Source organism: Trichomycterus rosablanca, chromosome 3 (assembly GCF_030014385.1).
Source record: "Trichomycterus rosablanca isolate fTriRos1 chromosome 3, fTriRos1.hap1, whole genome shotgun sequence".
Taxonomy (NCBI): Eukaryota; Metazoa; Chordata; class Actinopteri; order Siluriformes; family Trichomycteridae; genus Trichomycterus; species Trichomycterus rosablanca.
This window is the reverse complement of record NC_085990.1, coordinates 50,061,071-50,087,317: the sequence shown is the minus strand read 5'-3', so window position 1 is coordinate 50,087,317 and position 26,247 is coordinate 50,061,071. Positions and strand designations below refer to the sequence as shown.

At 40.7% G+C, this 26,247-nt stretch overlaps 1 protein-coding gene across 1 annotated transcript in view; it reads right to left on the bottom strand.

Annotated features, from left to right (window-relative positions):
• Window positions 1-26,247, bottom strand: part of LOC134310696 (cyclic nucleotide-gated cation channel beta-3) — a 62,304-nt gene that overhangs the window by 15,347 nt on the left and 20,710 nt on the right. The window contains exons 5-7 of the mRNA XM_062992322.1: window positions 6,492-6,720; window positions 4,799-4,853; window positions 4,431-4,521 (exon numbers count right to left, since the gene is read on the bottom strand). Of these exons, the coding sequence (XP_062848392.1) occupies window positions 4,431-4,521; window positions 4,799-4,853; window positions 6,492-6,720 (375 nt within the window). The remainder of the gene's footprint in view (window positions 1-4,430; window positions 4,522-4,798; window positions 4,854-6,491; window positions 6,721-26,247) is intronic.

Genomic DNA, 26,247 nt, shown 5'->3' with positions numbered 1-26,247 from the left:
TGCAGTGACACTGACATGGTGGTGGTGTGTTAGTGTGTGTTGTGCTGGTATGAGTGGATCAGACACATTAATGCTGATGGAGTTTTTAAACACCTCACTGTCACTGCTGGACTGAGAATAGTCCACCAACCAAAAATATCCAGCCAACAGCGCCCTGTGGGCAGCGTCCTGTGACCACTGATGAAGGTCTAGAAGATGACCAACTCCAACAGCAGCAATAGATAAACAATCTACAAGGTGGACCAACTGGTGGAGTGTCTAATAGAGTGGACAGTGAGTGGACATGGTATTTAAAAACTCCATCAGTGCTGCTGTGTCTGATCCACTCATACCAGCACAACACACACTAACACACCACCACCATGTCAGTGTCACTGCAGTGCTGAGAATCATCCACCTAAATAATACCTGCTCTGTGGTGGTCCTGTGGGGGTCCTGACCATTGAAGAACAGGGTGAAAGCAGGCTAAAAAAGTATGTAGAGAAACAGATGGACTACAGTCAGTAATTGTAGAACTACAAAGTGCTTCTATATGGTAAGTGGAGCTGATAAAATGGACAGTGAGTGTAGAATCAAGGAGGTGGTTTTAATGTTATGGCTGATCAGTGTATGTTATACTAAATAAAAGAAACAGTTCAATATTTTGCAACTAACTAAGTTAGTTATACACTCAACAACTATTGGGATCATCTAAACTGTTGCAGTTAATGCAATCCACTCAAAATGTCCAAGATGTTGAAGTGTAAAGCAGCTAAAAACACGACTCGGATAACTGAGTTTGGAAAACAACAACCAATTCTGTGGCAAAACACGGACAAAAATGTACGTCTTTGAGGCAGAACATGAAGCCTCGCACCGTCGCTGGATGTTCTAGATTTAAATTCAATCGTTAAGGTAGCTGTGCTGTGTTTTGTAGCTTCTATTTATTCTATTATTTAGTTTATGAGGGTAATTTAATGACTGCCGTGAAACGTGGCTCTTTAATTTTAGAAAAACCAGGTCTGTGAAATTAAGCCCATCTTCCTGTGAATTTAGTAGAGACCCTAGTTATGAGAAATCCCCTCCGGCATTCCCAACCTCAGACAAGCCAATCACTGTTTGTTTATTTATTAGGATTTTAACGTCATGTTTTACACTTTGGTTACATTCATGACAGGAACGGTTGTTACTCATTACACAAGGTTCATCAGTTCACAAGATTATATCAAACACAGTCATGGATAATTTTGTATCTCCAATTCACCTCACTTGCAAGTCTTTGGACTGTGGGAGGAAACCGGAGCTCCCGGAGGAAATCACACGGACACGGAGAGAACATGCAAACTCCACACAGAAAGGACCCGGACCACCCCACCTGGGGATCCAATCCAGGACCTTCTTGCTTTGAGGCGACAGTGCTACCCACTTAAGGTGTCATGATGCAGAATCTGCTGGTAGAGACTGTATAAAATGTGTTGTGTTAGTGCATTAACATGAACTTTTTTAGGCCTGTAGCTTAAACTTAAGTAGCTCCTGGTTTAAGAGCCTCTTAAATCTTAAAACCTGAAATCTCATAATCTCCACTCTGCGGCCCGCCTCAGTAATCCTTCTGCTCTCTGGCAGACAAATATAGATCGTGTGGGTTACATTTGTTTGCTGCATGCGAGGTTCTAGCATTACAGCGTTCCTTACTCAGGTTTTTAGACGGTACATTAATTAATTACACTTAATACTTTATTTAATCAGCTCTTTAATTAAATGCAGGATCTGGCGAGAGGACCGGGTCCGATTAATCTGCGGTTGTTTGCAAAGCAGTCTTGCTAAAATTAATCTTACAGAATAAAGTAATAAATGGAAGAGTGAAGTTTAGTAACGTTACTAACGTTAATTATCCATGAGCGATCATGCACAGTCGCAAAACTTTTCAAATGACCCGTATGTCTTCATTAATCACTCACAAAATCTGGTCTGATCTTTATCCAAGGCATTAACAAACAAATAAATAATAAATAATCATTTACAGTCCAGGCTGAAGTAATAAGCTGAATGTTTGAGTTAATGACTTCTTGGAAAGTCAGCTGTCTCTATTTATGAGTTGAGTCAGTACTACCCTGCTTTGTATTAAAGACACACAAAGCCTGAGTTCAATCTTCTCAAGGAACATCTGCTGATGTGGACCACGCCCTGGTCACAACTCATTTTAGAGAATTTGGGCTTGATCATTTTTAAGAATGCATTTATCTATCATATATACAGATACATGTACAGTACATTGGAATTCTTTTTTCTGCATATCCCAGCTTGTTTGGAAGCTAGGGTTAGAGCACAGGGTCAGCTGTTGTACGACGCCCCTAGAGCAGACAGGGTTAAGGGCCTTGCTAAAGGGCCCAACAGTGGCTGCATAGCAGAGCCTGGATTTGAATTGGTAATCTTCCGAATGATAGCCCAAAGCTCTACCAGCTCTACCCACCAGGCTTTCTCATTCCATATAATTAATGATATAAGCATAGCATGTATCTAGACTATAACTCACCTTTAAAAATCATAGCAGTTTCTGGATTTTCTCTATGCTTTCAATAACATCCACAACATTCTAATCAAATGATAAGAGTAATCTTTAACAGTTTAGTGAAGGTCCTTTTATGGTTCATCATGATTGTGCTCTCATGCACAAAGCAATTTGTAAAGACATGGTTTGATGAGTTTGGTGTGGAGAAACTTCAGTCCTGCATATATTTACGAGGGATCTTCAAAAAGTTTCCTCACTTTTATATTTTGGTTATAAGCAGTGAGGGTGGGAGGAGTAATCAGTCGTGTCTGAGAGACACTTATAGTCCAGATTTAGCGCCATCTGATTTCCACCTTTTTGGACGCTCAAAGAAGCTTTAAGGGGAAGAAGATTTTCATGTGATGATGATGTGACAGCAGCGCTGAATCAGTGGCTACACACTCAACCAGAAACATGTTTTGCTGATGGCATTAAAAAGATGGTACGATGCTGGAAAAACGCATCAGAAGGTAGAATGTAGAAAAGTGATATCATTTGTTTTTGAAATTCTTAATAGAGTCAAAAAAGTAACTTTAAAGAAACTTCCTCATATGTTTTCCATTTATTCACACTTTCTACTCCTGGTAAAGGTACGCTTCATATTTTAGTGTACTTTTAGTTTTACTGTTTAGTTTTTGTTCTAAAATCTAGCTTAGTGTGTTACTCTTAGTTGCTGATTAGTTGGTTTTAGAATTCTATTCTTAGAACACGTTTCTAAAGGGGTCAGTGGGGGGCAGGGCTTAATTTAACATAAATAGAATATTCAACACAGACGCTGACTCGCACCATTTCTAGTGTTATTTAAGGTCCCTATAATCCATCGCTTCCTAATAATAGCACCAACGATCAACCAACCCTTACAGCAACTCTTGTGTAAGTAGTTAAGCAGTTTCCACTTAGTTCTCGTATTTCTTACTTCTCTGTTTCCTATATAAAATTCAAAACAACAACTATATATATATACCGATCAGCCATAACATTAAAACCACTTTCTTGTTTCTTGTTTCTACACTCACTGTCAATTTTATCAGCTCCACTTACCATATAGAAGCACTTTGTAGTTCTACAATTACTGACTGTAGTCCAACTGTTTCTCTACATACCTTTTTAACCTGCTTTCACCCTGTTCTTCAATGGTCAGGACCCCCACAGGACCACCACAGAGCAGGTATTATTTAGGTGATGGATCATTCTCAGCACTGCAGTGACACTGACACTCCATTAGACACTCCTGCCTAGTTGGTCCACCTTGTAGATGTAAAGTCAGAGACGATCGCTCATCTATTGCTGCTGTTTGAGTTGGTCACCTTCATCAGTGGTCACAGGACGCTGCCAATGGGGCGCTGTTGGCTGGATATATTTTGTTGGTGGACAATTCTCAGTCCAGCAGTGACAGTGAGGTGTTTAAAAACTCCATCAGCGATGCTGTGTCTGATCCACTCATACCAGCACAACACACACTAACACACCACCACCATGTCATTGTCACTGCAGTGCTGAGAATGATCCACCACCTAAATTATACATACCAGCATGAAAGGGGGCTAACAAAGCATGCAGAGAAACAGATGGACTACAGTCAGTAATTGTAGAACTACAAAGTGCTCCTATATGGTGGAGCACTTAAGTGGAGCTGATAACATGGATAGTGAGTGTAGAAACGAGGTGGTTTTAATGTTAATTATAAATATAATTATTTTTTCCCCTTTGTTAATTATTATTTCTCTTTGAATTCTCCAACTACAGAATAAAATAAGAAATGATTTCTAAAATGCTTCTTCTGTCCCAGCTTTTTTTTGGAATTGGGTTTGTATGAAACTTTTATTCATTTATATGAAACTAAATCAAACAACTTTAAAGTAGAATTACTGCAACAAAAGCTAGTGTTATAATGTTTGCTCACCCTTCAGTTTGGGGCTGGTCAAGGGTTGCAGGGTTTAAGGGTTTCTCCTCAGGTTTTGGCTCAGCATCTGGTGCAGGTGTTGGAGCTGTTCCTGGTTATACATAAACACACAAATGGGATATGAGGACCATAGAGGGGATTTCTTCAGCTCTGTGTTTATTGGCAGGGTGTTTTCTGGGAGAACCATCGACACAGATGGAGCTGAAACTTGATGTGTAGAACTAAATCTGACCACACAGCTAAAATCACCACAGAACACAAAGGCCTGAACTGGTTACACATTTACAAGAGATTTGGGGGATAGTATTCTTTACAGGCTTTCTGATTTTTATAGAGTAATATTCAGAGTTTAATAACGAATGACTCACCGGGGGTTTCTTTCTCTTTCTTGGCCTCATTTTCTTTGTCTGAAGGTTTTTCATCCTGTTAATTTGCAATGACATTTCTGTAAACCTCAAACTGCACAATTAAAATTAATCGTCAAAATCTATTGTTTGGTAATTATCGCAACTGGGGTCATTATTCATGAATCATGCAAAATATTCAGGGTTAAAACAAAGTCACAAAGGAAAACCTTCCAGCATTTTAATTACATTTAAAATATTACATTTAAGACACAGCAGATTGTTACAGACAATATACACTCACTGACCACTTTATTAGACACACCTGTACACCTGCTCATCATACAACAGTCTAATCAGTCAATCAAGTGCCAGCAGCACAATACAGATAGATAGACAGACAGACAGACAGACAGATATATAGATAGATAGATAGATAGATAGATAGATAGATAGATAGATAGATAGATAGATAGATAGATAGATAGATAGATAGATAGATAGATAGATAGATAGATAGATAGATACTACAGTGATACCTTGAAACTCAATGCCAATTGGTTCCTGAAGTGGTGTTGAATTTAAAAGATGTTGAGTTTCAAGGTTTTTTTTCCCTTAAGGATGTTTGGTTAACCTGTTAATATGTTCCATGGTCCCGTGGAACTGCATATATTTTAGGCTAATGTATAATATAGGGGTCGTTTTTGACATGTATCCACTGAAAATACAATAAAACCTGCACTTTATCTTACTTCTTTATGGAAGTATTTGCAGTATATTGCAGAACAAATATGTAAGATGAATTATTTGTACTTTATAGTGTCATTAATCAACACATTTGTGCCTTTTGGCTCTAAAGATCTGTCAGACTCTGTCTATTCAGAAATGACTCTTTTCAAACAAATTATTCATTGGAATCGAATCAGGGAGCTATGCTCTTATCTATGGTAGAGATTCATTCGTTTAAAACTTTTAGATTTAAGAGCAGTTTCTTCCCACAGGCCATCTCCCTTCTAAATAAATAAATATTGCCTTTGGTATGTTACCATATATTGTGTACCACTGCTTATATGTACATACATATATTGGTCACTGAATACTGTACGTACATACATGCACACGTCCATACATTTTCTATATATTGCTTGTATATAGTCTTATAGTTTGTATATTTTGTGTTTAATGTTTAATGTATACATTGCTTGAATACTGTATTTATACTAGAGAGATAGCATCAGCCGGAACCAAATTCCTTGTGTGTATCCACATACTTGGCCAATAAATCTTATTCTAATTAACAATGTTAGCAAAGCATTGTCATATCATAAATGTGATTGTGAGATTCTGCTGGTTTGTTTGATATAAATATTTTTACGTTTTATCACACTGCTCAAGCCGACCGCTGAACAAAGTGACAGTACACACGTCAAGTTTAAAGGAAATGTTTAGTTTAAGTGTACAAATTTCTTGAGAAAGAGTGTCAAGTTTCAAAGATTTTGAGTTTAGGGGATGTTACAAGTTACAAGGTACCACTGTATATTGATCCTCAAGGAAATAAATAAATAACACTGGCACATAATTATTCAGCTGGTATCTACAATCAAAAATCAGTGGTGATTCTATTACATTGTTATAAGAAATGCATCCCATTTTAATTTTTTTGATGACAATCACCAACTAGATGCTTTATTTACGCTGTAAGGCTGTTGTATCCTACCTTTGTTGGCTCAGCTGGTGGTGCAGGTGCTGGAGCTGGTGCAGGAGCTGGTGCAGCAGAAGAAGTTGGTGTTGGGGTAGAAACTGGGTCCGGAGTCGGTGCAGGAGCTAGCTCAGGCCCCTTGATGAGCTTTCTGAGTTTCTTGAACATGCCAGTCTCCTTCTGTAGCCGTCTGGAGATCCTTATGGATTCATCCTCTGACTGCTCACTAAAGCTTCTGTCTTCCTGACTGGAGCACCTGATGCTATTAGGGCTCTTAGTCTTTTAATACCCTCCACCATTCTAACTGTGAGCTCTGTGAGCCAGGACCATCGTAGCTTTGGCTTAAGAGACATCGTATAGTAGATGTAAATCGTGTTGTTTTGTTTACTATATATAGTGAAATGCAGACTGAAAAGTAGATCTTTACATTGTTAGTTCCCTTAAGTATTGGAAGATTTTCTCACAACAAACCATTAAGAAGTATGAGGGCATTTACAGTGTTAATGCTGCTTTTTAATTTGGTTTCCATCCATCCTAATTATTATAAATGATTTTTTTTGCATGTTTTTTCCACACTTTTTATGTGCCTTTTCTTAAAATTAGATATGCACATTGTGTTTTATGCTTTGTCTCAGTAGTTTATTTATAGGGCGGCACCATGGCTCAGTGTGTAGCACCCTCTTCTCAGAGCAAGAAGGGTGTGGGTACGATTCCCCCCCGGCCATGGCTCTTTTCTGTCCTTTCGTTATCCCTGTGTCCATGTGGGTTTCCAGTCAGGCCAACTGGAGCTACTAAATTTGCCCAAAGTGAACATGTGAAAGTGTTTGTGTGCGTGTCTGCCCTGTGATGGACTGGCAACCTTTCCTGAGTGTTTCCTGTCTTTCCCCCAATAAAATCAGACCCACTGTTTCCACGACATGAACTAAACCCCCCACCGCACTGCCCCTCCATTGGCTGCACTCGCCAGGTCGTTATTATTATATTATAATATTTTTGTTAAGTAAAATATTAAAAGTGAGTGAGTACCTTTAATTCATTCTGATTAGCTATCAGCATACAGCGTTTTTATGTATATGAAATTTGTTCAATTGGGGGCCCAATTTTTTATTTTTGCACTGGGGCCCATGAGCTCCTAGTTACGCCACTGCTCCCCGTGTCTGTGTGGGTTTCCTCTGGGAGCTCCGCTTTCCTCCCACAGTCCAAAGACGTGCAAGTAAGGGTGAACTGGAGATACAAAATTGTGCAAGACTGTTTTTGACATTAAACCGGTAATTGCCTGTTCTGTCATGCATGTAACCAAAGTGTGCAAAACATGACGTTAAATAATAATAAATACATTTAAAAATGCTTGAACATTGGGCAGTTGTTTCCAGACGTAGCTGACATAATTACAGCAAAACAGTCTGATAAAGGGTGACTGTATAAAACTGTATAAAACACTATTGTGACCTTAAACTGGATGCAATGACCCTGAGAAACTAAATATAATAAATTTTTGACAGATGGGCAGGGACGTATTGGCATCAATTACTCCATCAGCAGCATTATGGATGAGTTCACCAACACACTTTGCTTTCCATAGTCCATATAGATAGATAATATCTCTTTTTGGTGACGGTTTCTGGCATGTTACCCACTGTTTCTCCTTTATAATTGAAAGTGTTATAAAATTTTTACTCTTGTTTCATCCTTCAGCTGATCTTTAGACTATTATCTTTGCAGGAAAACCTCTCCATCTTCTGTAGATGCTCATAAAGGATTCATGAACTCCTATTTCTTTTTCTTTCATATTTCTTCAACCCAAAAATGTAATGCCAGAACTTCCACTTTGCACAGAGAGCAGCAGAGTGAAATATAAACATGATGTGCAGAATCTCTGATTGAGTGTGAAAACGGATGTTCAGTCATGAGTGTTGTTGAGTTTGCACAGCTGAAGAGGCTCCTGAATTACAGGCTTTGTGGGATTTGAGATTTCCACCCATACCGTGCTGGTTTTCTTTGTGTAATCCAGATACTTCCCACCTCCCACAACATGACCGGATTGTTTAATTTAATTTGTCCCTTAATATACGTGGGAGTGATTGAGTGTGTAATACCTTGTACTTGAGAAGCAGGATGTTATGGGAGTTATGCCCCTTTCCCTAAAGATGAATGAATAAATCTCATTTATTACTACTGTTTATTGAGCGATAAGAGGTAACGCAGTGGTTAAGGATTCTAATTAAAAGTTGTGGCCTAAAAGGCCGATCTGGTCTAATAGCAATTAAGCTTCATTCTGGCTACAATGCTGCTGATCACTGAAATCTTCTCTTGTACTTATCCGGTGCACTTAGCCTTGATTAGATTCCCGTTACTGAGTCAGGTTGCAGCATCTGTCACTCCATACTGTGGTCATCAGTTTCAATCCTGGCGGGTCGTGTTCCAGCATTTCCTTTTTATTTCCCTGCTGAAAAACCTCCTGGGTAAATTCTGGACTCTGTGGGTGTGTTTGTAAAAGACAGTTACCACACTGTACTGTACTCTACTGTGCGTCAGGCATGAGGACTGGAAAAATGCTTTGTTTTGGTCAGGGTCATGGTAGGTCCTTAAATCATTGGGTGCAAACAGAAATGCAGTGTGGACAGAGTGCCACTTCATCAGTTATCCATTGCAAGGCCATAGCCTAGCCATGAATTGAACATTTGTGGAGAAAGGGTTCCTGCCATATCAACAACTGACAGGAACCCTAAATAATCCTAACATTATACAACGTTAATGACCAGAATATGTTTATTTATAAGGTTTTTTTTTATCATTATATGGGGTGGGGTCATTGTGAGCATATCTGAATATTGGGGGACATGCCCCCTGCCAAATATACACCGATTAAGTATACACTGATACACTAAATATACACTGATTATCTCTTCATCACGGCACCTGTTAGTGGGTGACCCCTGTCCACTGCCAAAAGCACCAACAATGGGCACGTGAGCATCGGAACTGGACCACAGAGCAAAGGAAGAATTTGGTCTGGTCTGATGAATCATGTTTTCTTTAACATCACATGGATGGCCGGGTGCGTGTGCATCGCTTACCTGGGGAACACACAGCACCAGGATGCACTATGGGAAGAAGGCAAGCCGGCGGAGGCAGTGTGATAGTTTGGGCAATGTTCTGCTGGGAAACCTCGGGTCCTGCCATCCATGTGGATGTTACTTTGACACGTACCACCTGTTATTTACGGCTCTCCTTGGTCAAGAGTTGAAGTCTGCAGCAATAGAGAGGAGGCAAAATGTGATTGGATAATTGAATACAACTAGATTGGTGGCAAAATTGGACAAAAATGCAAAAAAAGCCCAAATTTAAGATAACAATTTTGTTTCACAATGCTATTTTGTGCCTTTGTAGAAAAATATGGACCTATTTTGTGCCTTTGAACTTAAAAAGGGACCTATTTTGTGCATTTGTTATGTATCTTTTTACATCAATAAATATGTAAAAGACATGCAAGGTACAAATATATACTTTCTCATAAAAAACATAAATAATACAGGTACAAAATATGTAACACCAACTGTACCACCCCAGAGTCAAACAAAAACAAACATTTAAGTTCTTTCCCTCCTTAGACTGCAGTGCTATTAAAAATAAATGATTATAAAAGCGACGTGTTGCTTTGTTCATGGATTCGTCTGCCATTGTTTTGAATGCTGAGTATTCTGCTCCATGAAAAGAAAAGTCACAAACAAGCTATGTGTGACAGAAGGTGTGGGTTGCCCTGTTCCGTTCCCCCGGAGCGGTGTGACGCAGGAAGAACTGCTGCCTGTCAGTCAAACTGCCCCATAACAGTCAGTGCTTGAGTAATGTTTACAGCGCGGGAACAGGCCGGCAGGCATGTAAAAACCAATGTTCTTGTGTGAATTGCCATATGAGTCACATCTTTAATTGGCTTGAAGCGAGATCCGCTCTCTGTTGGAGCTGGGGCATCTTTTACACGGCCTGCCAAGATGTTATTTAACATCATGTTATGCATTGGCAGTTGAAATGACAGTCGCTGCAACGATTACCTAATCAAACTGAATTATGGGCCTCAGTTTAGGGTAGTTTTGACTGCAGGGTGCTGCGTTATAGCCATCAACAACACGGTGGTCTTTTTACCTTAGGTGCTCCTTTTTCTTTCTGATAGTTTTGCAAGAATTGTTTATTAGATAGTTAGCAAAATTTAGCTAATTCTGGATAGGTTTTCCATTCTCTCTCGTTAAATGGATTACGCTCTGCTGCATGGAATATACAAAGATAGACAGATAGATCACTTCATTAATCCCATACAGGAAGTCAGTTATTACAGCAGCTCAAGATACATCACTGCAAAGTATTAAAATACACAAGTATTTGGTACAACACTATGTAAATAAATAAGTAGACTAAGAAATGTAGTATGTAATACAACCCCAAATCAGAAAAGGTTGGGACAGCATAGAAATATATACACAGAAAAATAAAAACACAGTTTCTTACATTTACTTTGACTTTTATTTGATGTCAGACAGGATGAACCTGAGATATTTCATGTTTTATCTGCTCAACTTCATTTCATTTATTAATAAACATCCATTCCTGCATTTCAGGCCTGCAACACATTCCAAAAAAAGTTGGGACAGTAAAGCATTAACCACTTTGTAATGTTGCTGTTCCTTTTCACCACACTTAAAAGATGTTTTGGCACCAAAGATACCAAGTGATTTAGTGTTTCAGCTTTTATTTTGTCCCAAAAATGCTGGACGTCCCTGGAAAAGACGACGTCTTGAAGGCGGCATATGTTGCTCTAAGATCTCAATGTACTTTTCTGCATTAATGCTGCCATCACAAAAGTGTAAATGACCTTTGCCAAGGGCACTGACACACCCCCACACCATGACAGATCCTTGGATGGATGGATGGATAGATAGATAGATAGATAGATAGATAGATAGATAGATAGATAGATAGATAGATAGATAGATAGATAGATAGATAGATAGATAGATAGATAGATAGATAGATAGATAGATAGATAGATAGATACTTTACTGATCCCAAAGGAAATTAAAGCCCTTTGGGATATGTATATATACACATATACATACATATACACATATACATACATATACACATATTCACATATGCAAATACATACACATACTGTATATATACACATATACATGCATGTGCATACATGTACGTACACACATGGCTGCCTGGTGGAGTTGGGGACGAAGGACCTACTAAGCCTGTCCGTGGAGCAGCTCTGTGTCAGCAGAGTCACTAAACATGCTCCTCTGTTTTATGATAACTGTATGTAGTGGGTGACTGACATTGTCCATGATGGAAAAAAGTTTACACAGTGTCCTCCTTTCTGCCACTGTTACCAGTGGTTCCAGTTCAATTCCATTAACATGGACGACGGTAACGCTGTTCCTTAAACCAGGGTCAATCATCGTCTGGCTGCCATCCAGGGAGGACAATAGAATGTTTTTGTTGCACCAACTTCTGCAGGTTTTCTGTTGGGTTGAAATCTGGTGATAGCAAATGTCATAGCATATTATTATTTTTACACTCGTTAAACCATCCAGTGACAGCTTGTGCCTTGTGGATTTGGTCACTGCCATCCTGGAAGAGATCATTCCATCGGGATAGCAGAGTTCTATCCTATTAATTGGGGGATCATTCAGAATAACTTTGGAAAGTGACTTCACCCTTTATACAGACAGTGAACCACCAAGATGAACCCTTACCAGACCTGTACTATTCCTGTGTACCCTACACCTACACTTACTCACCTATTGAGGACATAACAAAAGATGATTCATCTTGCCATCTATCTCCTTGTAAAATATCTTTTAGACCAGTGGATTTTGCACTCATTAACTTAATTTATACACGCTTCAGATGTTAAATATAAAATGTTTATCACTCCATCAAGCATCTGCACTCATTATATTTCAACAATCATTATTTAAAACTTATTTTCATTTGTTTCCCGTCAACATATCAATTGTACTGGTGGAAAGAGAGCGTTTGTTAGTTTGCTCTTTCAGAAACTTGCTTCGAGGAGTGTTCTCAGAACACATGCATGAATCAGACTCAGGGGAAGCTGACTCATGAGGTGCTCATCAATTATGTAATCAGAGCCCTGAAAAGTATTACCTCCATCATGACTTTATTTTCTGAGCACCTTAATGTTGCAAATTATTAGGGCCGTTGTAGCCTAGTGATTAAGGTTCTGGACTAGTAATCGAAAGGTTGCTGGTTCAAGCCTCATCACTGTTAGGTTGTCACTGTTGGACCCTGAGGAAGACCCTTAACTCTCAATTGCTTAGACACTATAATGTCACAGTACTGTAAGTCACTTTGGATGAAAGCACCTGCTAAATGCTAAAAATGTATATGTCATTATTATTATCCAGAATAATTAAATTAATAGGGAATGGGAAAAAGCCTACCTTATTTACTAGGGATGTAACGATGCACCACAAGACAGTTAAAAATCGGTGCACATGTGCCACAATTCGAATCGGTTATTCATTTAAGATGAATCGAAATTCACTTTAAACAGCAGAGGGCGCTGGCGCTATTCACCTCGCCCGGTTGACGGCACTTCACAAAGATGCCAGGTTCGGATTTTTCCAGACAAAATGTATTTATGTGAGGATACTTTCTTTATTTGTATTATTCATTTATTTATATAAAGTTGGATTTGTTGTAAAATTTTATTTAAGTTTTTTTTTTTACACAATAAGCCTTATTTGGCATAGTTTGTACCTACCTCAGAAATTAAAGGGCATTTATTATTTAGATAAATAAAAGATAAGCACAAATACAGTATTTCATTTTATTTTATTTTTTAAAAATGTATTTATTTTTGAAATGCATTGTCTCCCCTTTTTCTCCCTCTTTAGCGCGTCCAATTGCCCAATTGCGTCATGCTTCCTCTCTGCCTATGCCGATCCCTGCTCTGACCGAGGAGAACGAAGCTAACCCACGCCCCCTCCGACACGTGGGCAGCAAGCCGTATGCATCCTATCACCCACACATTGACGAGTGTTGTGCCACCTAGCGTTGTGTACGGAGAGACACACCCTAAGAGCACTCCTTTCCCATCTCTGTGCAGACGCCTCTAATCAGCCAGCAGAGGTCGTAATTGCACCAGTCTGACAGAGAGAGACCCACATCCGGCTTAGTCCCGCCCACCTGAACAACCGGCCAATCGTTGTTCATGTGGCCGCTCAGCTTCAGCCGGCAAGGCAGAGCTGAGGTTCGATACGATGTATTCGAGATCCCAGTCTGGTTGCAGCATGTGTTTTTACCGCTGCGCCACCTGAGCAGCCAGTATTTTATTTTTTTAAAGAGAAATAATAAAAGGAAACTTTGTCATCATTTGTCTTCAATTTCATTTTGTTTAAAAAATCTGGAAAAATCGTATCGTGAATCATATCGCGTCGTGGGTAGAGTGTATCGTTACATCCCTAGTATTTACTCATTTATCAGTGACTTTTAATTTTGGATTATGTTATGCATCTTTGTAGTAATCCTAATGCATGTAATTTATCTCCATATATTATTATTATTATAATTATTATTATTGTTATTGTTAGTAGTAGTAGTAGTAGTATAAAACATAAAACGAGAAAAAAAGAATCCATTAACGACTCCCTCCAGTTGGGGGCAGTCTAACTCCTTTTAATGTTTTAAAACTGCTATCCAGCGAGCTTAGCAGTTTGCCATTTTTTATTCCAGTGGCTCTTTGTCTTTATTATCAGTTGGTCTTCAACCTTAAACAAAATAATTCCTGTGGGCTTCAAATATACATTATTCAGCTATTCATGAATAACAATAAAAACGTCTAGTATACAAACTGTGAGCTGCATTTCTCTGTGCCATGACAAAACACACCTTGTACACTAAAAACACACTTTTTCAATAAGATAAGATCACAGAACATTTGCTAAAACTATAGTTTTTTTTTTTTTGCACTATTTAAGTAAAACAGACAAGTGCTGCCTAAACTAACACCACAGTAACAACTTTACTTTTTGACTAATTGATGAATCATTTACAGGTAATGGCTAGAAAAGGTATGTAAACCCTTATATTAAATAACCCTTATATTTAAACCCTTAATATTTTATTGACTTGCACCATGGTAAGGATGCTTTTTGGATAATTTAGGGCTTGCATATAAAGCTTTTTTTTTTTATAATAACGCATCATCTCTGTTACATGTCTGACTTGACCATATCAAACATGTTACTACTCTCACTCACTCACTTTCTTAACTGCTTATCCAATTAGGGTCGAGGGGGGTGCTAGAGCATATCCCAGCTTTTCTTTTTTTTAACTTTTTAACTTAACTTTTTAACTTTTAACTTTTTAACTTTCTATTTGCAAATTTTTCTTCTTTTTTTTTTCCTTTGTTTTAAATTATTAGAGCAATTTCCCTCTGGGATCAATAAAGTATTTCTGATTCTGATTCTTTTCAATGGGCGCAAGGCACACAGTAAGACCCTGGACGGGGCGCCAGTCCATCGCAGGGCAGACACACATACACACACCCATTCACCTATAGGGCTATTCAGTGTCTCCAATTAACCTGACTGCATGTTTTTGGACTGTGGGAGGAAATCAGAGCTCCTGAAGAAAACCCACACAGACACGTGGAGAACATGCAAACTCCACACAGAAAGGACCCGGACCGCCCCGCCTGGGGATCGAACCAAGGACCTTCTTGCTGTGAGGCGACAGTGCTACCCACCGAGCCACCGTGCCACCTGACATGTTATTATTTTAACCTTAATGTTCTGTTTGGGGTCCCTGACACCACAGAAGATTTTTTAACAACTCATTTAATATCCTGAGCCCTGTTCAATCAGCTTGATACTTCATGACTTTTCCTAATTTAATAGGCATACACCGATCCGGCATAACATTATGACCACCTTCCTAAAATTGTGTTGGTCCCCTTTTGCTGCCAAAACAGTCCTGACCCGTCGAGGCTTGGACTCCACCGGACCCCTGAAGGTGTGCTGTGGTATTTGGCACCAAGATGTCAGCAGCAGATCCTTTAACTCCTGTGAGTTGTGAGGTGGAGCCTCCATGGATCTGTCCAGCACATCTCACAGATGCTCAATTGGATCGAGATCTGCGGAATTTGGAGGCCAAGTCAACACCTCAAACTCGTTGTTGTGCTCCTCAAATAATTTCTGAACCATTCTTGCTTTGTGGCAGGGAGCATCATCCTGCTGAAAGAGGCCACAGGTATCAGGGAATACCGTTTCCATGAAAGGGTGAACATGGTCTGCTACAATGCTTAGGTAGGTGGTACGTGGATGGCATCCACATGGATGGCAGGACTCAAGGTTTCCCAGCAGCACATTGCCCAAAGCATCACACTGCCTCTGCCGGCTTGCCTTCTTCCCATAGTGCATCCTGGTGCCATGTGTTTGCATGTTCTCCCCGTGCCTGCGTAGGTTTCCTCCGGGAGCTCCGGTTTCCTCCCACAGTCCAAAAACATGCAGTCAGGTTAACTGGAGACACTGAATTGCCCTATAGGTGAATGGATGTGTGTGTGTATGTGTCTGCCCTGCGGTGGACTGGAGCCCCGTCCAGGGTGCTACTGTGTGCCTTGAGCCCATTGAAAAGCTGGGATAGGCTCCAGCCCCCCCCCAACGACCCTAATTGGATAAGAGGATAAGAAAATTAATGAATAAATGAACTCTATGTGACTGTATTTTACCCACACAATACTGAGACCTGCTGGGGTCTCTGGGACCCCAAAGAACAAGGCAGTAAAGTCAATCTCAACAGAACACAAGGGTTAAACCATTCCCTTGTTTTCAGCCACGGTCTCACAATCCAAATATAATTAACATTTGGGGTGATGGACAGATTCTTCATGTCTGTGTTGTTTTATCTATTTTTTTATGTATATTTTAATTTATTGCTCCTTTAAAAACTGTCTGAACCCTGAGGTAGCAAAACCGCCCCAAACCTGGATGTCATTCATCAGGTTTTACACTAGGTATGAAGTATTGGTGTTCATGCACCATGACTTTTCCTTTGAACCCACCTATTCGCAAAACATTGTATGAGAAGCATTGTTGATCATTTCTGCGTTCTCTTTTAACCCTCAGACATGCAGGAGACAGCGTCCCAAACTGTCCTTCAAATAACACATTCTTTTCATTGTTTTTTCTAATACTTGTTGAGACTTTCCTTGGTGTCATTAATCTAGAGAAAATTGCTCTGTCTATGCTTTACTGGAGTCTTATTGCTTTAGAAATGGTGTTATAACCTTTTCAGACTAATACATTTCACAAATATTGTTTCTCAGCTCTTTTAGAAGTTCCTTAGATAGGGGGCATAGACACTTAGGACCTGAGTTTGTGGAGTGTAATATGAGTGAGATTATATTCCACAGGACTGTCTGAAATAAAGCCTGGCTGGGTTAAATTAGCTAAGTGGTTGATTAAGCATCCAAAGAGGCGGTTTACTTTTTCAGGGTGATATGCGTACTGCGTCGATTTGCTTCCTAATTAAATCAAATTATGTTTTACAAAATGTGGAATGTTTTACTCAAGTCCCATTTGAGTGTCATGTTTTCTTTTGTGTGACAAAATGCAGTAACAGAGAGAACAGGATAGGGGACACTCACTGTTCCAAATATTACTAAATGGTTTTAAAAAATCTGCTACCACCATGTGAGTATTTATAATGAAAACATAATCAGTAGCAAATTTTGTTCTTATATTTGGTAAGCAGAGGATCAAATACTGCAGAATGTGCTGGTCAAGTCAAGCCAGGAATGGAAACAGGCATGGTGGTGATGGTCAAATTAACAAGGGTATGAAAAACAAGCCAAATAGCACCATCACCAAGCTACGATTGATGTGATGAAAGCCTTGGTATGTCCAGTGACCACAAATGGATGTGAAGTCTGGACACTGAAGAAAGAGAAAGAAAGACACATTCAGGCTTTTAAAAACAAGTGCATCCGAAAACTGCTGAAAATCTCTTGGAGGAAGATGACAGGGCAGTGATAGCTCAGTGGTAAAGGTACTGGACTAGTAAACAGAAGGTTGCCGGTTCAAGCCCCGCCACCACCAAGTTGCCACTGTTGGGTCCCTGAGCAAGGCCCTTAACCCTCAATTGCTCATTGTGTAAGTCGCTTTGGATAAAAGCGTCTGCTAAATGTAAATGTAGCATGTAGCATGATTATCACTGAGCGAGTGTACAAGATGGCCAGAACAGAAAAATAGCTACTGAACCACATTAAATCTAACAAATTTTGTTACTTTGAGCATGTGATCAGACACCCACATGACAACATTGAAGACTCAGAAGAGGAAGAAAGACCAAGAATAAGCTGGATTGACAGCATCACAACGTAAATTGCATTATCAGGGGTGCGTCTGCTACAAGTGACACAAGACTGAGGTCATCTGTGCAGCCAACCATCTCAAAACGATGACTGTGTTGTGACATGATGATCTATAGCTTATAATTTGCCAAGCTTGTAATCTTAAATGTAATGTTTATTAAATAATTGGGGCTCAGTGGGTAGCACTGTTGCCTCACAGCAAGAAGGTCCTGGGTTCGATTCCCACGTGGAGCGGTTCTGGTCTGCGTGGGTTTACTCCGGGAGCTTCGGTTTCCTCCCACAGTACAAAGACGTGCAAATGAGGTGAACTGGAGATAAAAAAAATTCCATGACTGAATGAATCTTGTGTAACCAGTAACTACCTGTCCTGTCATGAATGTAACCAAAGTGTAAATCATGGCGTTAAAATCCTAATAGGGCGGCACGGTGGCTAAGTGGGTAGCACTGTCACCTCACAGTAAGAAGGTCCTGGGTTCAATCCCCAGGTGGGGTGTTCCGGGTCCTTTCTGTGCGGAGTTGCATGTTCTCCCCATGTCTGCGTGAGTTTCCTCCAGGAGTTCAGTCCAAAACATGCAGTCAGGTTAATTGGAGAAACTGAATTGCCCTATAGGTGTATGCGTGTCTGCCCTGCGATGGACTGGCGCCCCGTCCAGGGTGTTACTGTGTGCCTTGCGCCCATTGAAAAGCTGGGATAGGCTCCAGCACCCCCCTGCGACCCTGATTGGATAAGCGGTTAAGAAAGTGAGTGAGTGTTCAAAATCCTAATAAATAAATAAATAACTATTAAATAATTGATTTCTATTTACTAAAAATTAGATGAAAAGGAACATTCAGGGAACATGAGTAGAGAAATCAGCATAAATAAATAAAATATAGTATGTTTTTTATATAGCACATCAGGCCTGTATTTTTATTCTTGTAATGCAGCTGTTTACATTCATGTGAACATTTTTCTACGGCCCACGAGCATTATTCTTTATTAAATTTTCTCTTTTTATTCACCAGTACATGCTGAGTTCCTGTATGTGGTCTTTATTGGTTTTTCTCAGGCTGTGTTAGGCGGAAATATTGTGGAAGCTCCTGGACAGGAGCTATAAAATAACACACCACTGATATAAGACTTAATCTAAATAAAGCGTCCGCTGCTGTGGGCAGTGATCAGTGTTTAAAGCAGCTTCACACTGGGCTGTTTTCTATAAGAATTTACTGGGATGCAGGACCGTGCCAAGTGTGCTGTGTGAAACAGCAAGCGTCTGATCTACCTGCATTTGATTGTCTTCATTAATAGGTCGCATGCACATAGAGGGAAGGTGTGAAGAAGTTATTTAAGTTATTTTAGAAGTTATTTTAAATGAGCAGAAAAGTGCAGAGGGTGTGTTGTTTATTCATGTTTACATTTACATAATAGCTGTGATTATTTATTGCAGTCACCACACCAGCACCAGTGTTACCTTTTTAGAAGATTAAAGTTTCATTTCATGTCTATAAGTCTACATAGGTGGAGCAGTGGGTAGTGGCCTGGGTTTGATTCCCAGGCTGAACATCCAGGGTCCTTTTTGTGTAGATTTGGCATGTTCTCCCTGTGTCTATGTGGGTTTCCTCCAACAAGTCCAAAGACATGCAGTCAGGCCAACTGTAGGTAATAAAAAGTGCCCAGGTGTGAGTGTGTATGTGTGTCTGTCTGCCCTGTGATGGACTGGCTACCTGCATGGAGTGTTTCCTGCCTTTCACCCCTATGAAAAAGACCCACCGCGACCCTGACCATGATAAAGCATTGGTAAAACAGACAATGAATAAATGAAGTCTACATAGACTTTAAAAGTATTAAGCCCTTAAAATATTTCTATCTTATTGTTTTAGATTGTGGGTGGTACAGTGGGACAGCTGGTAGTGTAGATGCCACATAGTCTTCAGTAGGTACTCCAGTTCCCTCGTACCTTCCAAAAATATGCAGATGGTGCATTGGTTACTCTAAACTGCCCCTTGTGACTGAATAAATGTGTCAATCTGTCAAAAGTGGATCAATCTGGACAAAAGTGGATCAATCAAGTACTAAACAACAATTATGAATACATTATGAATTATGAAATTCCAGGTTGTGCCTCTTATTATATTAACAAAAGTGTAAGGTGTGGCCCTCAGGTGGCACAGCGGTAAAAACACACGCTGCAACCAGAGCTGGATTTCGAGTACGTCATATCGAATCCAGCTCTGCCTTGCCGGCTCGAGGCTGAGTGGCTGTATGAGCAAGGGTTGGCCTGTTGCTCAGTTGTGGGGGCGGGACAAAGAACCGGATGTGGGTCTCTCTCTGTCAGAATGCGATTACGGCTCTGCCGGCTGATTAGAGGCGCCTGCACAGAGATGAGGAAATAGTACATTTACATTTACATTTACATTTTCGGCATTTAGCAGACGCCTTTATCCAAAGCGACTTACAATTATGACTGAACACAGTTTTGAGCAGTTGAGGGTTAAGGGCCTTGCTCAGGGGCCCAACAGTGACAACCTGGCGGTGGTGGGGCTTGAACCGGCAACCTTCTGATTACTAGTCCAGTACCTTAACCACTGGGCTATTACTTCCCTAGTAATAGTAAATAGTGCCCTTAGGGTGTGTCTCTCCGCATGCAACGCTAGGTGGCACAACACTCATCAATATGTGGGTGGCAAAAATGCATCCGGCTGCTGCCCATGTTTCGGAGGGTTAGCTTCAATCTCTTCGGTCAGGGCAGGGTTCGGCATAGACAGAGAGGAAGCACGATGCAAATTGGACAATTGGACGAGCTAAAGGGGGAGAAAATGCGAACGAAAAAAAAAGTGTAAGGTGTGAGGTTATGTACAGTATGTAGCTTCAAGGAACTTTTGTTTCGGGAAATTTACCCACAATCCAATTGTTAGTTTAGTCTGGGTAATTTGCGGGACACGAGTGCACAGCTGTTGTAAACATTTTATATTTACTGAAACAAACCAAAACCAGGAACTGAGGAGCAAACACAGACAGGTAAAGTAAGAGCGTGTGAAACAGAACATAAACACTAACCTAACCCCTGTGCTAAATGCTAATGCTAAACTGCTAAATGCTAACACTCTAAAAACACAATTACTAGTCTCTGCGCTTAGCTAAGCTAATTGCTACATTGTAACTTGTAAAACATAGAATGCTGGTCCCTATGCTAAGCTAACTGCTAAATGCTGAACTTGGACAACACGATTACTAGTCTCTATACACTAAGCTAAGCTAATCACTACATTCTAACTTGAAAACACATGATACTGTGTGCACACATTGAATACATGTCTATAATCTGCACCTGTTAGACTTACTCCTTTAGTTCTCTGTTCATTATATCTTCTTATATTGTATTTTGTTTTGGTTTTATAGATTTTTATATCTTATTTTTGCATTACATTACAGTACTTGCACTACATTGATGTGGTTTCCATTCTGTTTGGATGGGATTTGATCCAACCTCCTTTATTCTCTGTTCATTTGTGATCTGCTCTCACGCCGGTGGCTGCTGTGAGCTTCTCCTTATCATTCTAAATATCTGGGTTAAAGATAACGACTGTAATTTATCAGCTATAGAAAATGTTTGAAAGCTCTGTTAGATATCAAGTGTCAGAAAGAGAAACCAGGTCACAATTACAGTTTACTGAGAACAGAAAGACTTACTGACATGTACTGTTACAGCAGAGCTTACACTGATCAACATTAAAACCACCTCCTGGTTTCTACACTCACTGTCCATTTTATCAGCTCCACTTACCATATAGAAGAAGATAGAAGAAGAAGATATACTTTATTTGTCATATATACAGTGTATCACAAAAGTGAGTACACCCCTCACATTTCTGCAGATATTTAAGTATATCTTTTCATGGGACAACACTGACAAAATGACACTTTGACACAATGAAAAGTAGTCTGTGTGCAGCTTATATAACAGTGTAAATTTATTCTTCCCTCAAAATAACTCAATATACAGCCATTAATGTCTAAACCACCGGCAACAAAAGTGAGTACACCCCTAAGAGACTACACCCCTAAATGTCCAAATTGAGCACTGCTTGTCATTTTCCCTCCAAAATTTCATGTGATTTGTTAGTGTTACTAGGTCTCAGGTGTGCATAGGGAGCAGGTGTGTTCAATTTAGTAGTACAGCTCTCACACTCTCTCATACTGGTCACTAAAAGTTCCAACATGGCACCTCATGGCAAAGAACTCTCTGAGGATCTTAAAAGACGAATTGTTGCGCTACATGAAGATGGCCAAGGCTACAAGAAGATTGCCAACACCCTGAAACTGAGCTGCAGCACAGTGGCCAAGATCATCCAGCGTTTTAAAAGAGCAGGGTCCACTCAGAACAGACCTCGCGTTGGTCGTCCAAAGAAGCTGAGTGCACGTGCTCAGCGTCACATCCAACTGCTGTCTTTGAAAGATAGGCGCAGGAGTGCTGTCAGCATTGCTGCAGAGATTGAAAAGGTGGGGGGTCAGCCTGTCAGTGCTCAGACCATACGCCGCACACTACATCAAATTGGTCTGCATGGCTGTCACCCCAGAAGGAAGCCTCTTCTGAAGTCTCTACACAAGAAAGCCCGCAAACAGTTTGCTGAAGACATGTCAACAAAGGACATGGATTACTGGAACCATGTCCTATGGTCTGATGAGACCAAGATCAATTTGTTTGGTTCAGACGGTCTCAAGCATGTGTGGCGGCAATCAGGTGAGGAGTACAAAGATAAGTGTGTCATGCCTACAGTCAAGCATGGTGGTGGGAATGCCATGGTCTGGGGCTGCATGAGTGCAGCAGGTGTTGGGGAGTTACATTTCATTGAGGGACACATGAACTCCAATATGTACTGTGAAATACTGAAGCAGAGCATGATCCCCTCCCTCCGGAAACTGGGTCGCAGGGCAGTGTTCCAGCATGATAATGACCCCAAACACGCCTCTAAGACGACCACTGCTTTATTGAAGAGGCTGAGGGTAAAGGTGATGGACTGGCCAAGCATGTCTCCAGACCTAAACCCAATAGAACATCTTTGGGGCATCCTCAAGCGGAAGGTGGAGGAGCGCAAAGTCTCGAATATCCGCCAGCTCCGTGATGTCGTCATGGAGGAGTGGAAAAGCATTCCAGTGGCAACCTGTGAAGCTCTGGTAAACTCCATGCCCAGGAGAGTTAAGGCAGTTCTGGGAAATAATGGTGGCCACACAAAATATTGACACTTCAGGAACTTTCACTAAGGGGTGTACTCACTTTTGTTGCCGGTGGTTTAGACATTAATGGCTGTATATTGAGTTATTTTGAGGGAAGAATAAATTTACACTGTTATATAAGCTGCACACAGACTACTTTTCATTGTGTCAAAGTGTCATTTTGTCAGTGTTGTCCCATGAAAAGATATACTTCAATATCTGCAGAAATGTGAGGGGTGTACTCACTTTTGTGATACACTGTACATATACAGGTGTACAGTACAATGAAATTCTTTCTTCGCATATCCCAGCTTGTTTTGGAAGCTGGGGTCAGAGATCATACGGCGCCCCTGGAGCAGACAGGGTTAAAGGCCTTGCTCAAGGACCCAACAGTGGCTGCATAGCAGAGCCTGGATTTGAACCGCCAATCATCCGGATGATAGCCCAAAGCTCTACCCACTAGGCTACCACTGTCTCTATAGAAGCACTTTGTAGTTCTACAATTACTGACTGTGGTCCATCTGTTTCTCTACATGCTTTGTTAGCCCCCTTTGTTAGGACCACCACAGAGCATGTATTATTTAGGTGGTGGATCATTCTCAGCACTGCAGTGACACTGCCATGGTGGTGGCGTGTTGGTGTGTGTCGTGCTGGTATGAGTGGATCACACACAGCAGTGCTGCTGGAGTTTTTAAACACCGTGTCTACTTACTGTCTACTCTATTAGACACTCCTACCTAGTTGGTCCACCTTGTAGATGTAAAGTCAGAGACGATTGCTATTGCTGCTGTTTGAGTTGGGCATCTTCTAGACATTCATCAGTGGACACAGGACGCTGCCTACGGGGCGCTGTCGGCTGAATATTTTTGGTTGGTGGACTATTCCCAGTCCAGCAGTGACAGTGAGGTGTTTATAAACTCCATCAGTGCTGCTGTGTCTGACCCACTCATACCAGCACAACACACACTAACACACCACCACCATGTCAGTGTCACTGCAGTGCTGAGAATGATCCACCACCTAAATAATACCTGCTCTGTGGTGGTCCTGTGGGGGTCCTGATCATTGAAGAACAGCATGAAAGGGAGCTAACAAAGCATGCAGAGAAACAGATGGACTACAGTCAGTAATTGTAGAACTACAAAGTGCTTCTATATGGTAAGTGGAGCTGATAACATGGACAGTGAGTGTAGAAACAAGGAGGTGGTTTTAATGTTATGCCGGATTGGTGTAAATACTAGCACATTATATATTATACACTAGCACATAAATACTAGAACACTATTAATACTAACACATAATATTGTGGTAGCAGTCAGGGAAACAACTTTCTTGTTCATACATTTGGGAGGAATTGGAACATAGATGGAGTGGTAGCACGGATAGATAAATGGGTGTGACATAACAACATGGGGGGCGGCTAACGACCCTATGTATGAATCGACAGGCTTGGGACTTTATTGATTTGTGCAACTGTCTCCCCCCCCAAATCCCCCCACCCGTAACTAAACAATGGAAACACAATTCTTTGTCAAAATATTTACATTTAGGACTGTGGGAGAAAAATATTAATTTACACAAGTAGTATTATTGATACTCAGAACATGTAAATATATTTAGGGCATGTTTGCCAGTAGTCATATTCCAATATTCCAAGAATACTGCTATAAGGGAATGTTACTGGAATGTGGTGGACGTGACAAGAAGTCCATCAATGCATCAGTGCAGTTTGTTTATTTAGTTTGTTTGTTTATTAGGATTTTAACGTCATGTTTTACACTTTGGTTACATTCATGACAGGAACGGTAGTTACTCATTACACAAGATTCATCAGTTCACAAGATTATATCAAACACAGTCATGGACAATTTAGTGTCTCCAATTCACCTCACTTGCACGTCTTTGGACTGTGGGAGGAAACCGGAGCACCCAGAGGAAACCCACACAGAGAACATGCAGACTCCACACAGAAAGGACCCGGACCGCTCCGCCTGGGGATCGAACCCAGGACCCATTGTATGACATGCAAAAAACCCAGTTTTAGCTGGTTTAGACCAGTTCCTGTTTTACCTAAGAAATCTCTGTTAATGGTGGGATCTTTTGCTGACCTACAGGTTCACTGATGGGAGAATAAAGGGTGATTATTTTCTCTCCTTCTCTGTTCTGGCATTTATCGAGTTTCCATGTGAGACTCAGTCCCTGAGTTATTTCATGAAGGTTTTTTCCACCACAAGACATTTAGCATTTGACAGTATATAATCAAGCAACTGCAGATTCTGGTCCTTTCTCAAGGGCCCGACTGTGGTTGCCTGGCATTGGTAAAACTTCATCCAGCAACCTTCCGATTACTAGTCTGTTAAGCTACTACAGCCCAGTGGTAAATAAATAAAAAAGAATGAATTTGAGGGGTTTTGCAGGTTTTATAAAAATATGACAAGATTGATACATTAAGCACATATTATTCTTATGAATTTATGATTTTCTTCACCTTGATCAGGTTAATAAAATCAGTTCACATGTCCTGATCAGGGTAACACCGTCGCCTCACAGCAAGAAGGTCATGGGTTCGATCCCCAGGCGGGGTGGTCCGGGTCCTTTCTGTGTGGAGTTTGCATGTTCTCCCTGTGTCTGCGTGGGTTTCCTCTGGGAGCTCCGGTTTCCTCCCACAGTCCAAAAACATGCAGTCAGGTTAATTGGAAACACTGAATTGCCCTATAAGTGAATGTGTGTGTGTGTGTGTGTGTGTGTGTGTCTGCCCTGCGATGGATCCAGGGTGTGCCTGTGTGCCTTGCGCCCATTGAAAAGCCATGACCCTAATTGGTTAAGCGGATAAGAAAATGAATGAATGAATGTCCCGATCAGGGGTGAGGTCAGAACAGATCTATTTCGAATGTCTTAATTTAGTCTATTTTTGGTGGCACGGTGGGTACCGGTCCTGGGTTGGATTCCCAGGTGGAGCGGTCCGGGTCCTTTCTGTGTGGAGTTTGCATGTTCTCCCCGTATCTGTGTGGGTTTCCTCCGGGAGCTCCGGTTTCCTTTTACAGTACAAAGACGTGCAAGTGAGGTGAATTGGAGATACTAAATTGTCTGAACTGATGAATCTTGTGTAATGAGTAACTACCGTTCCTGTCATGAATGTAACCAAAGGGTGTAAAACATGACGTTAAAATCCTAATAAATAA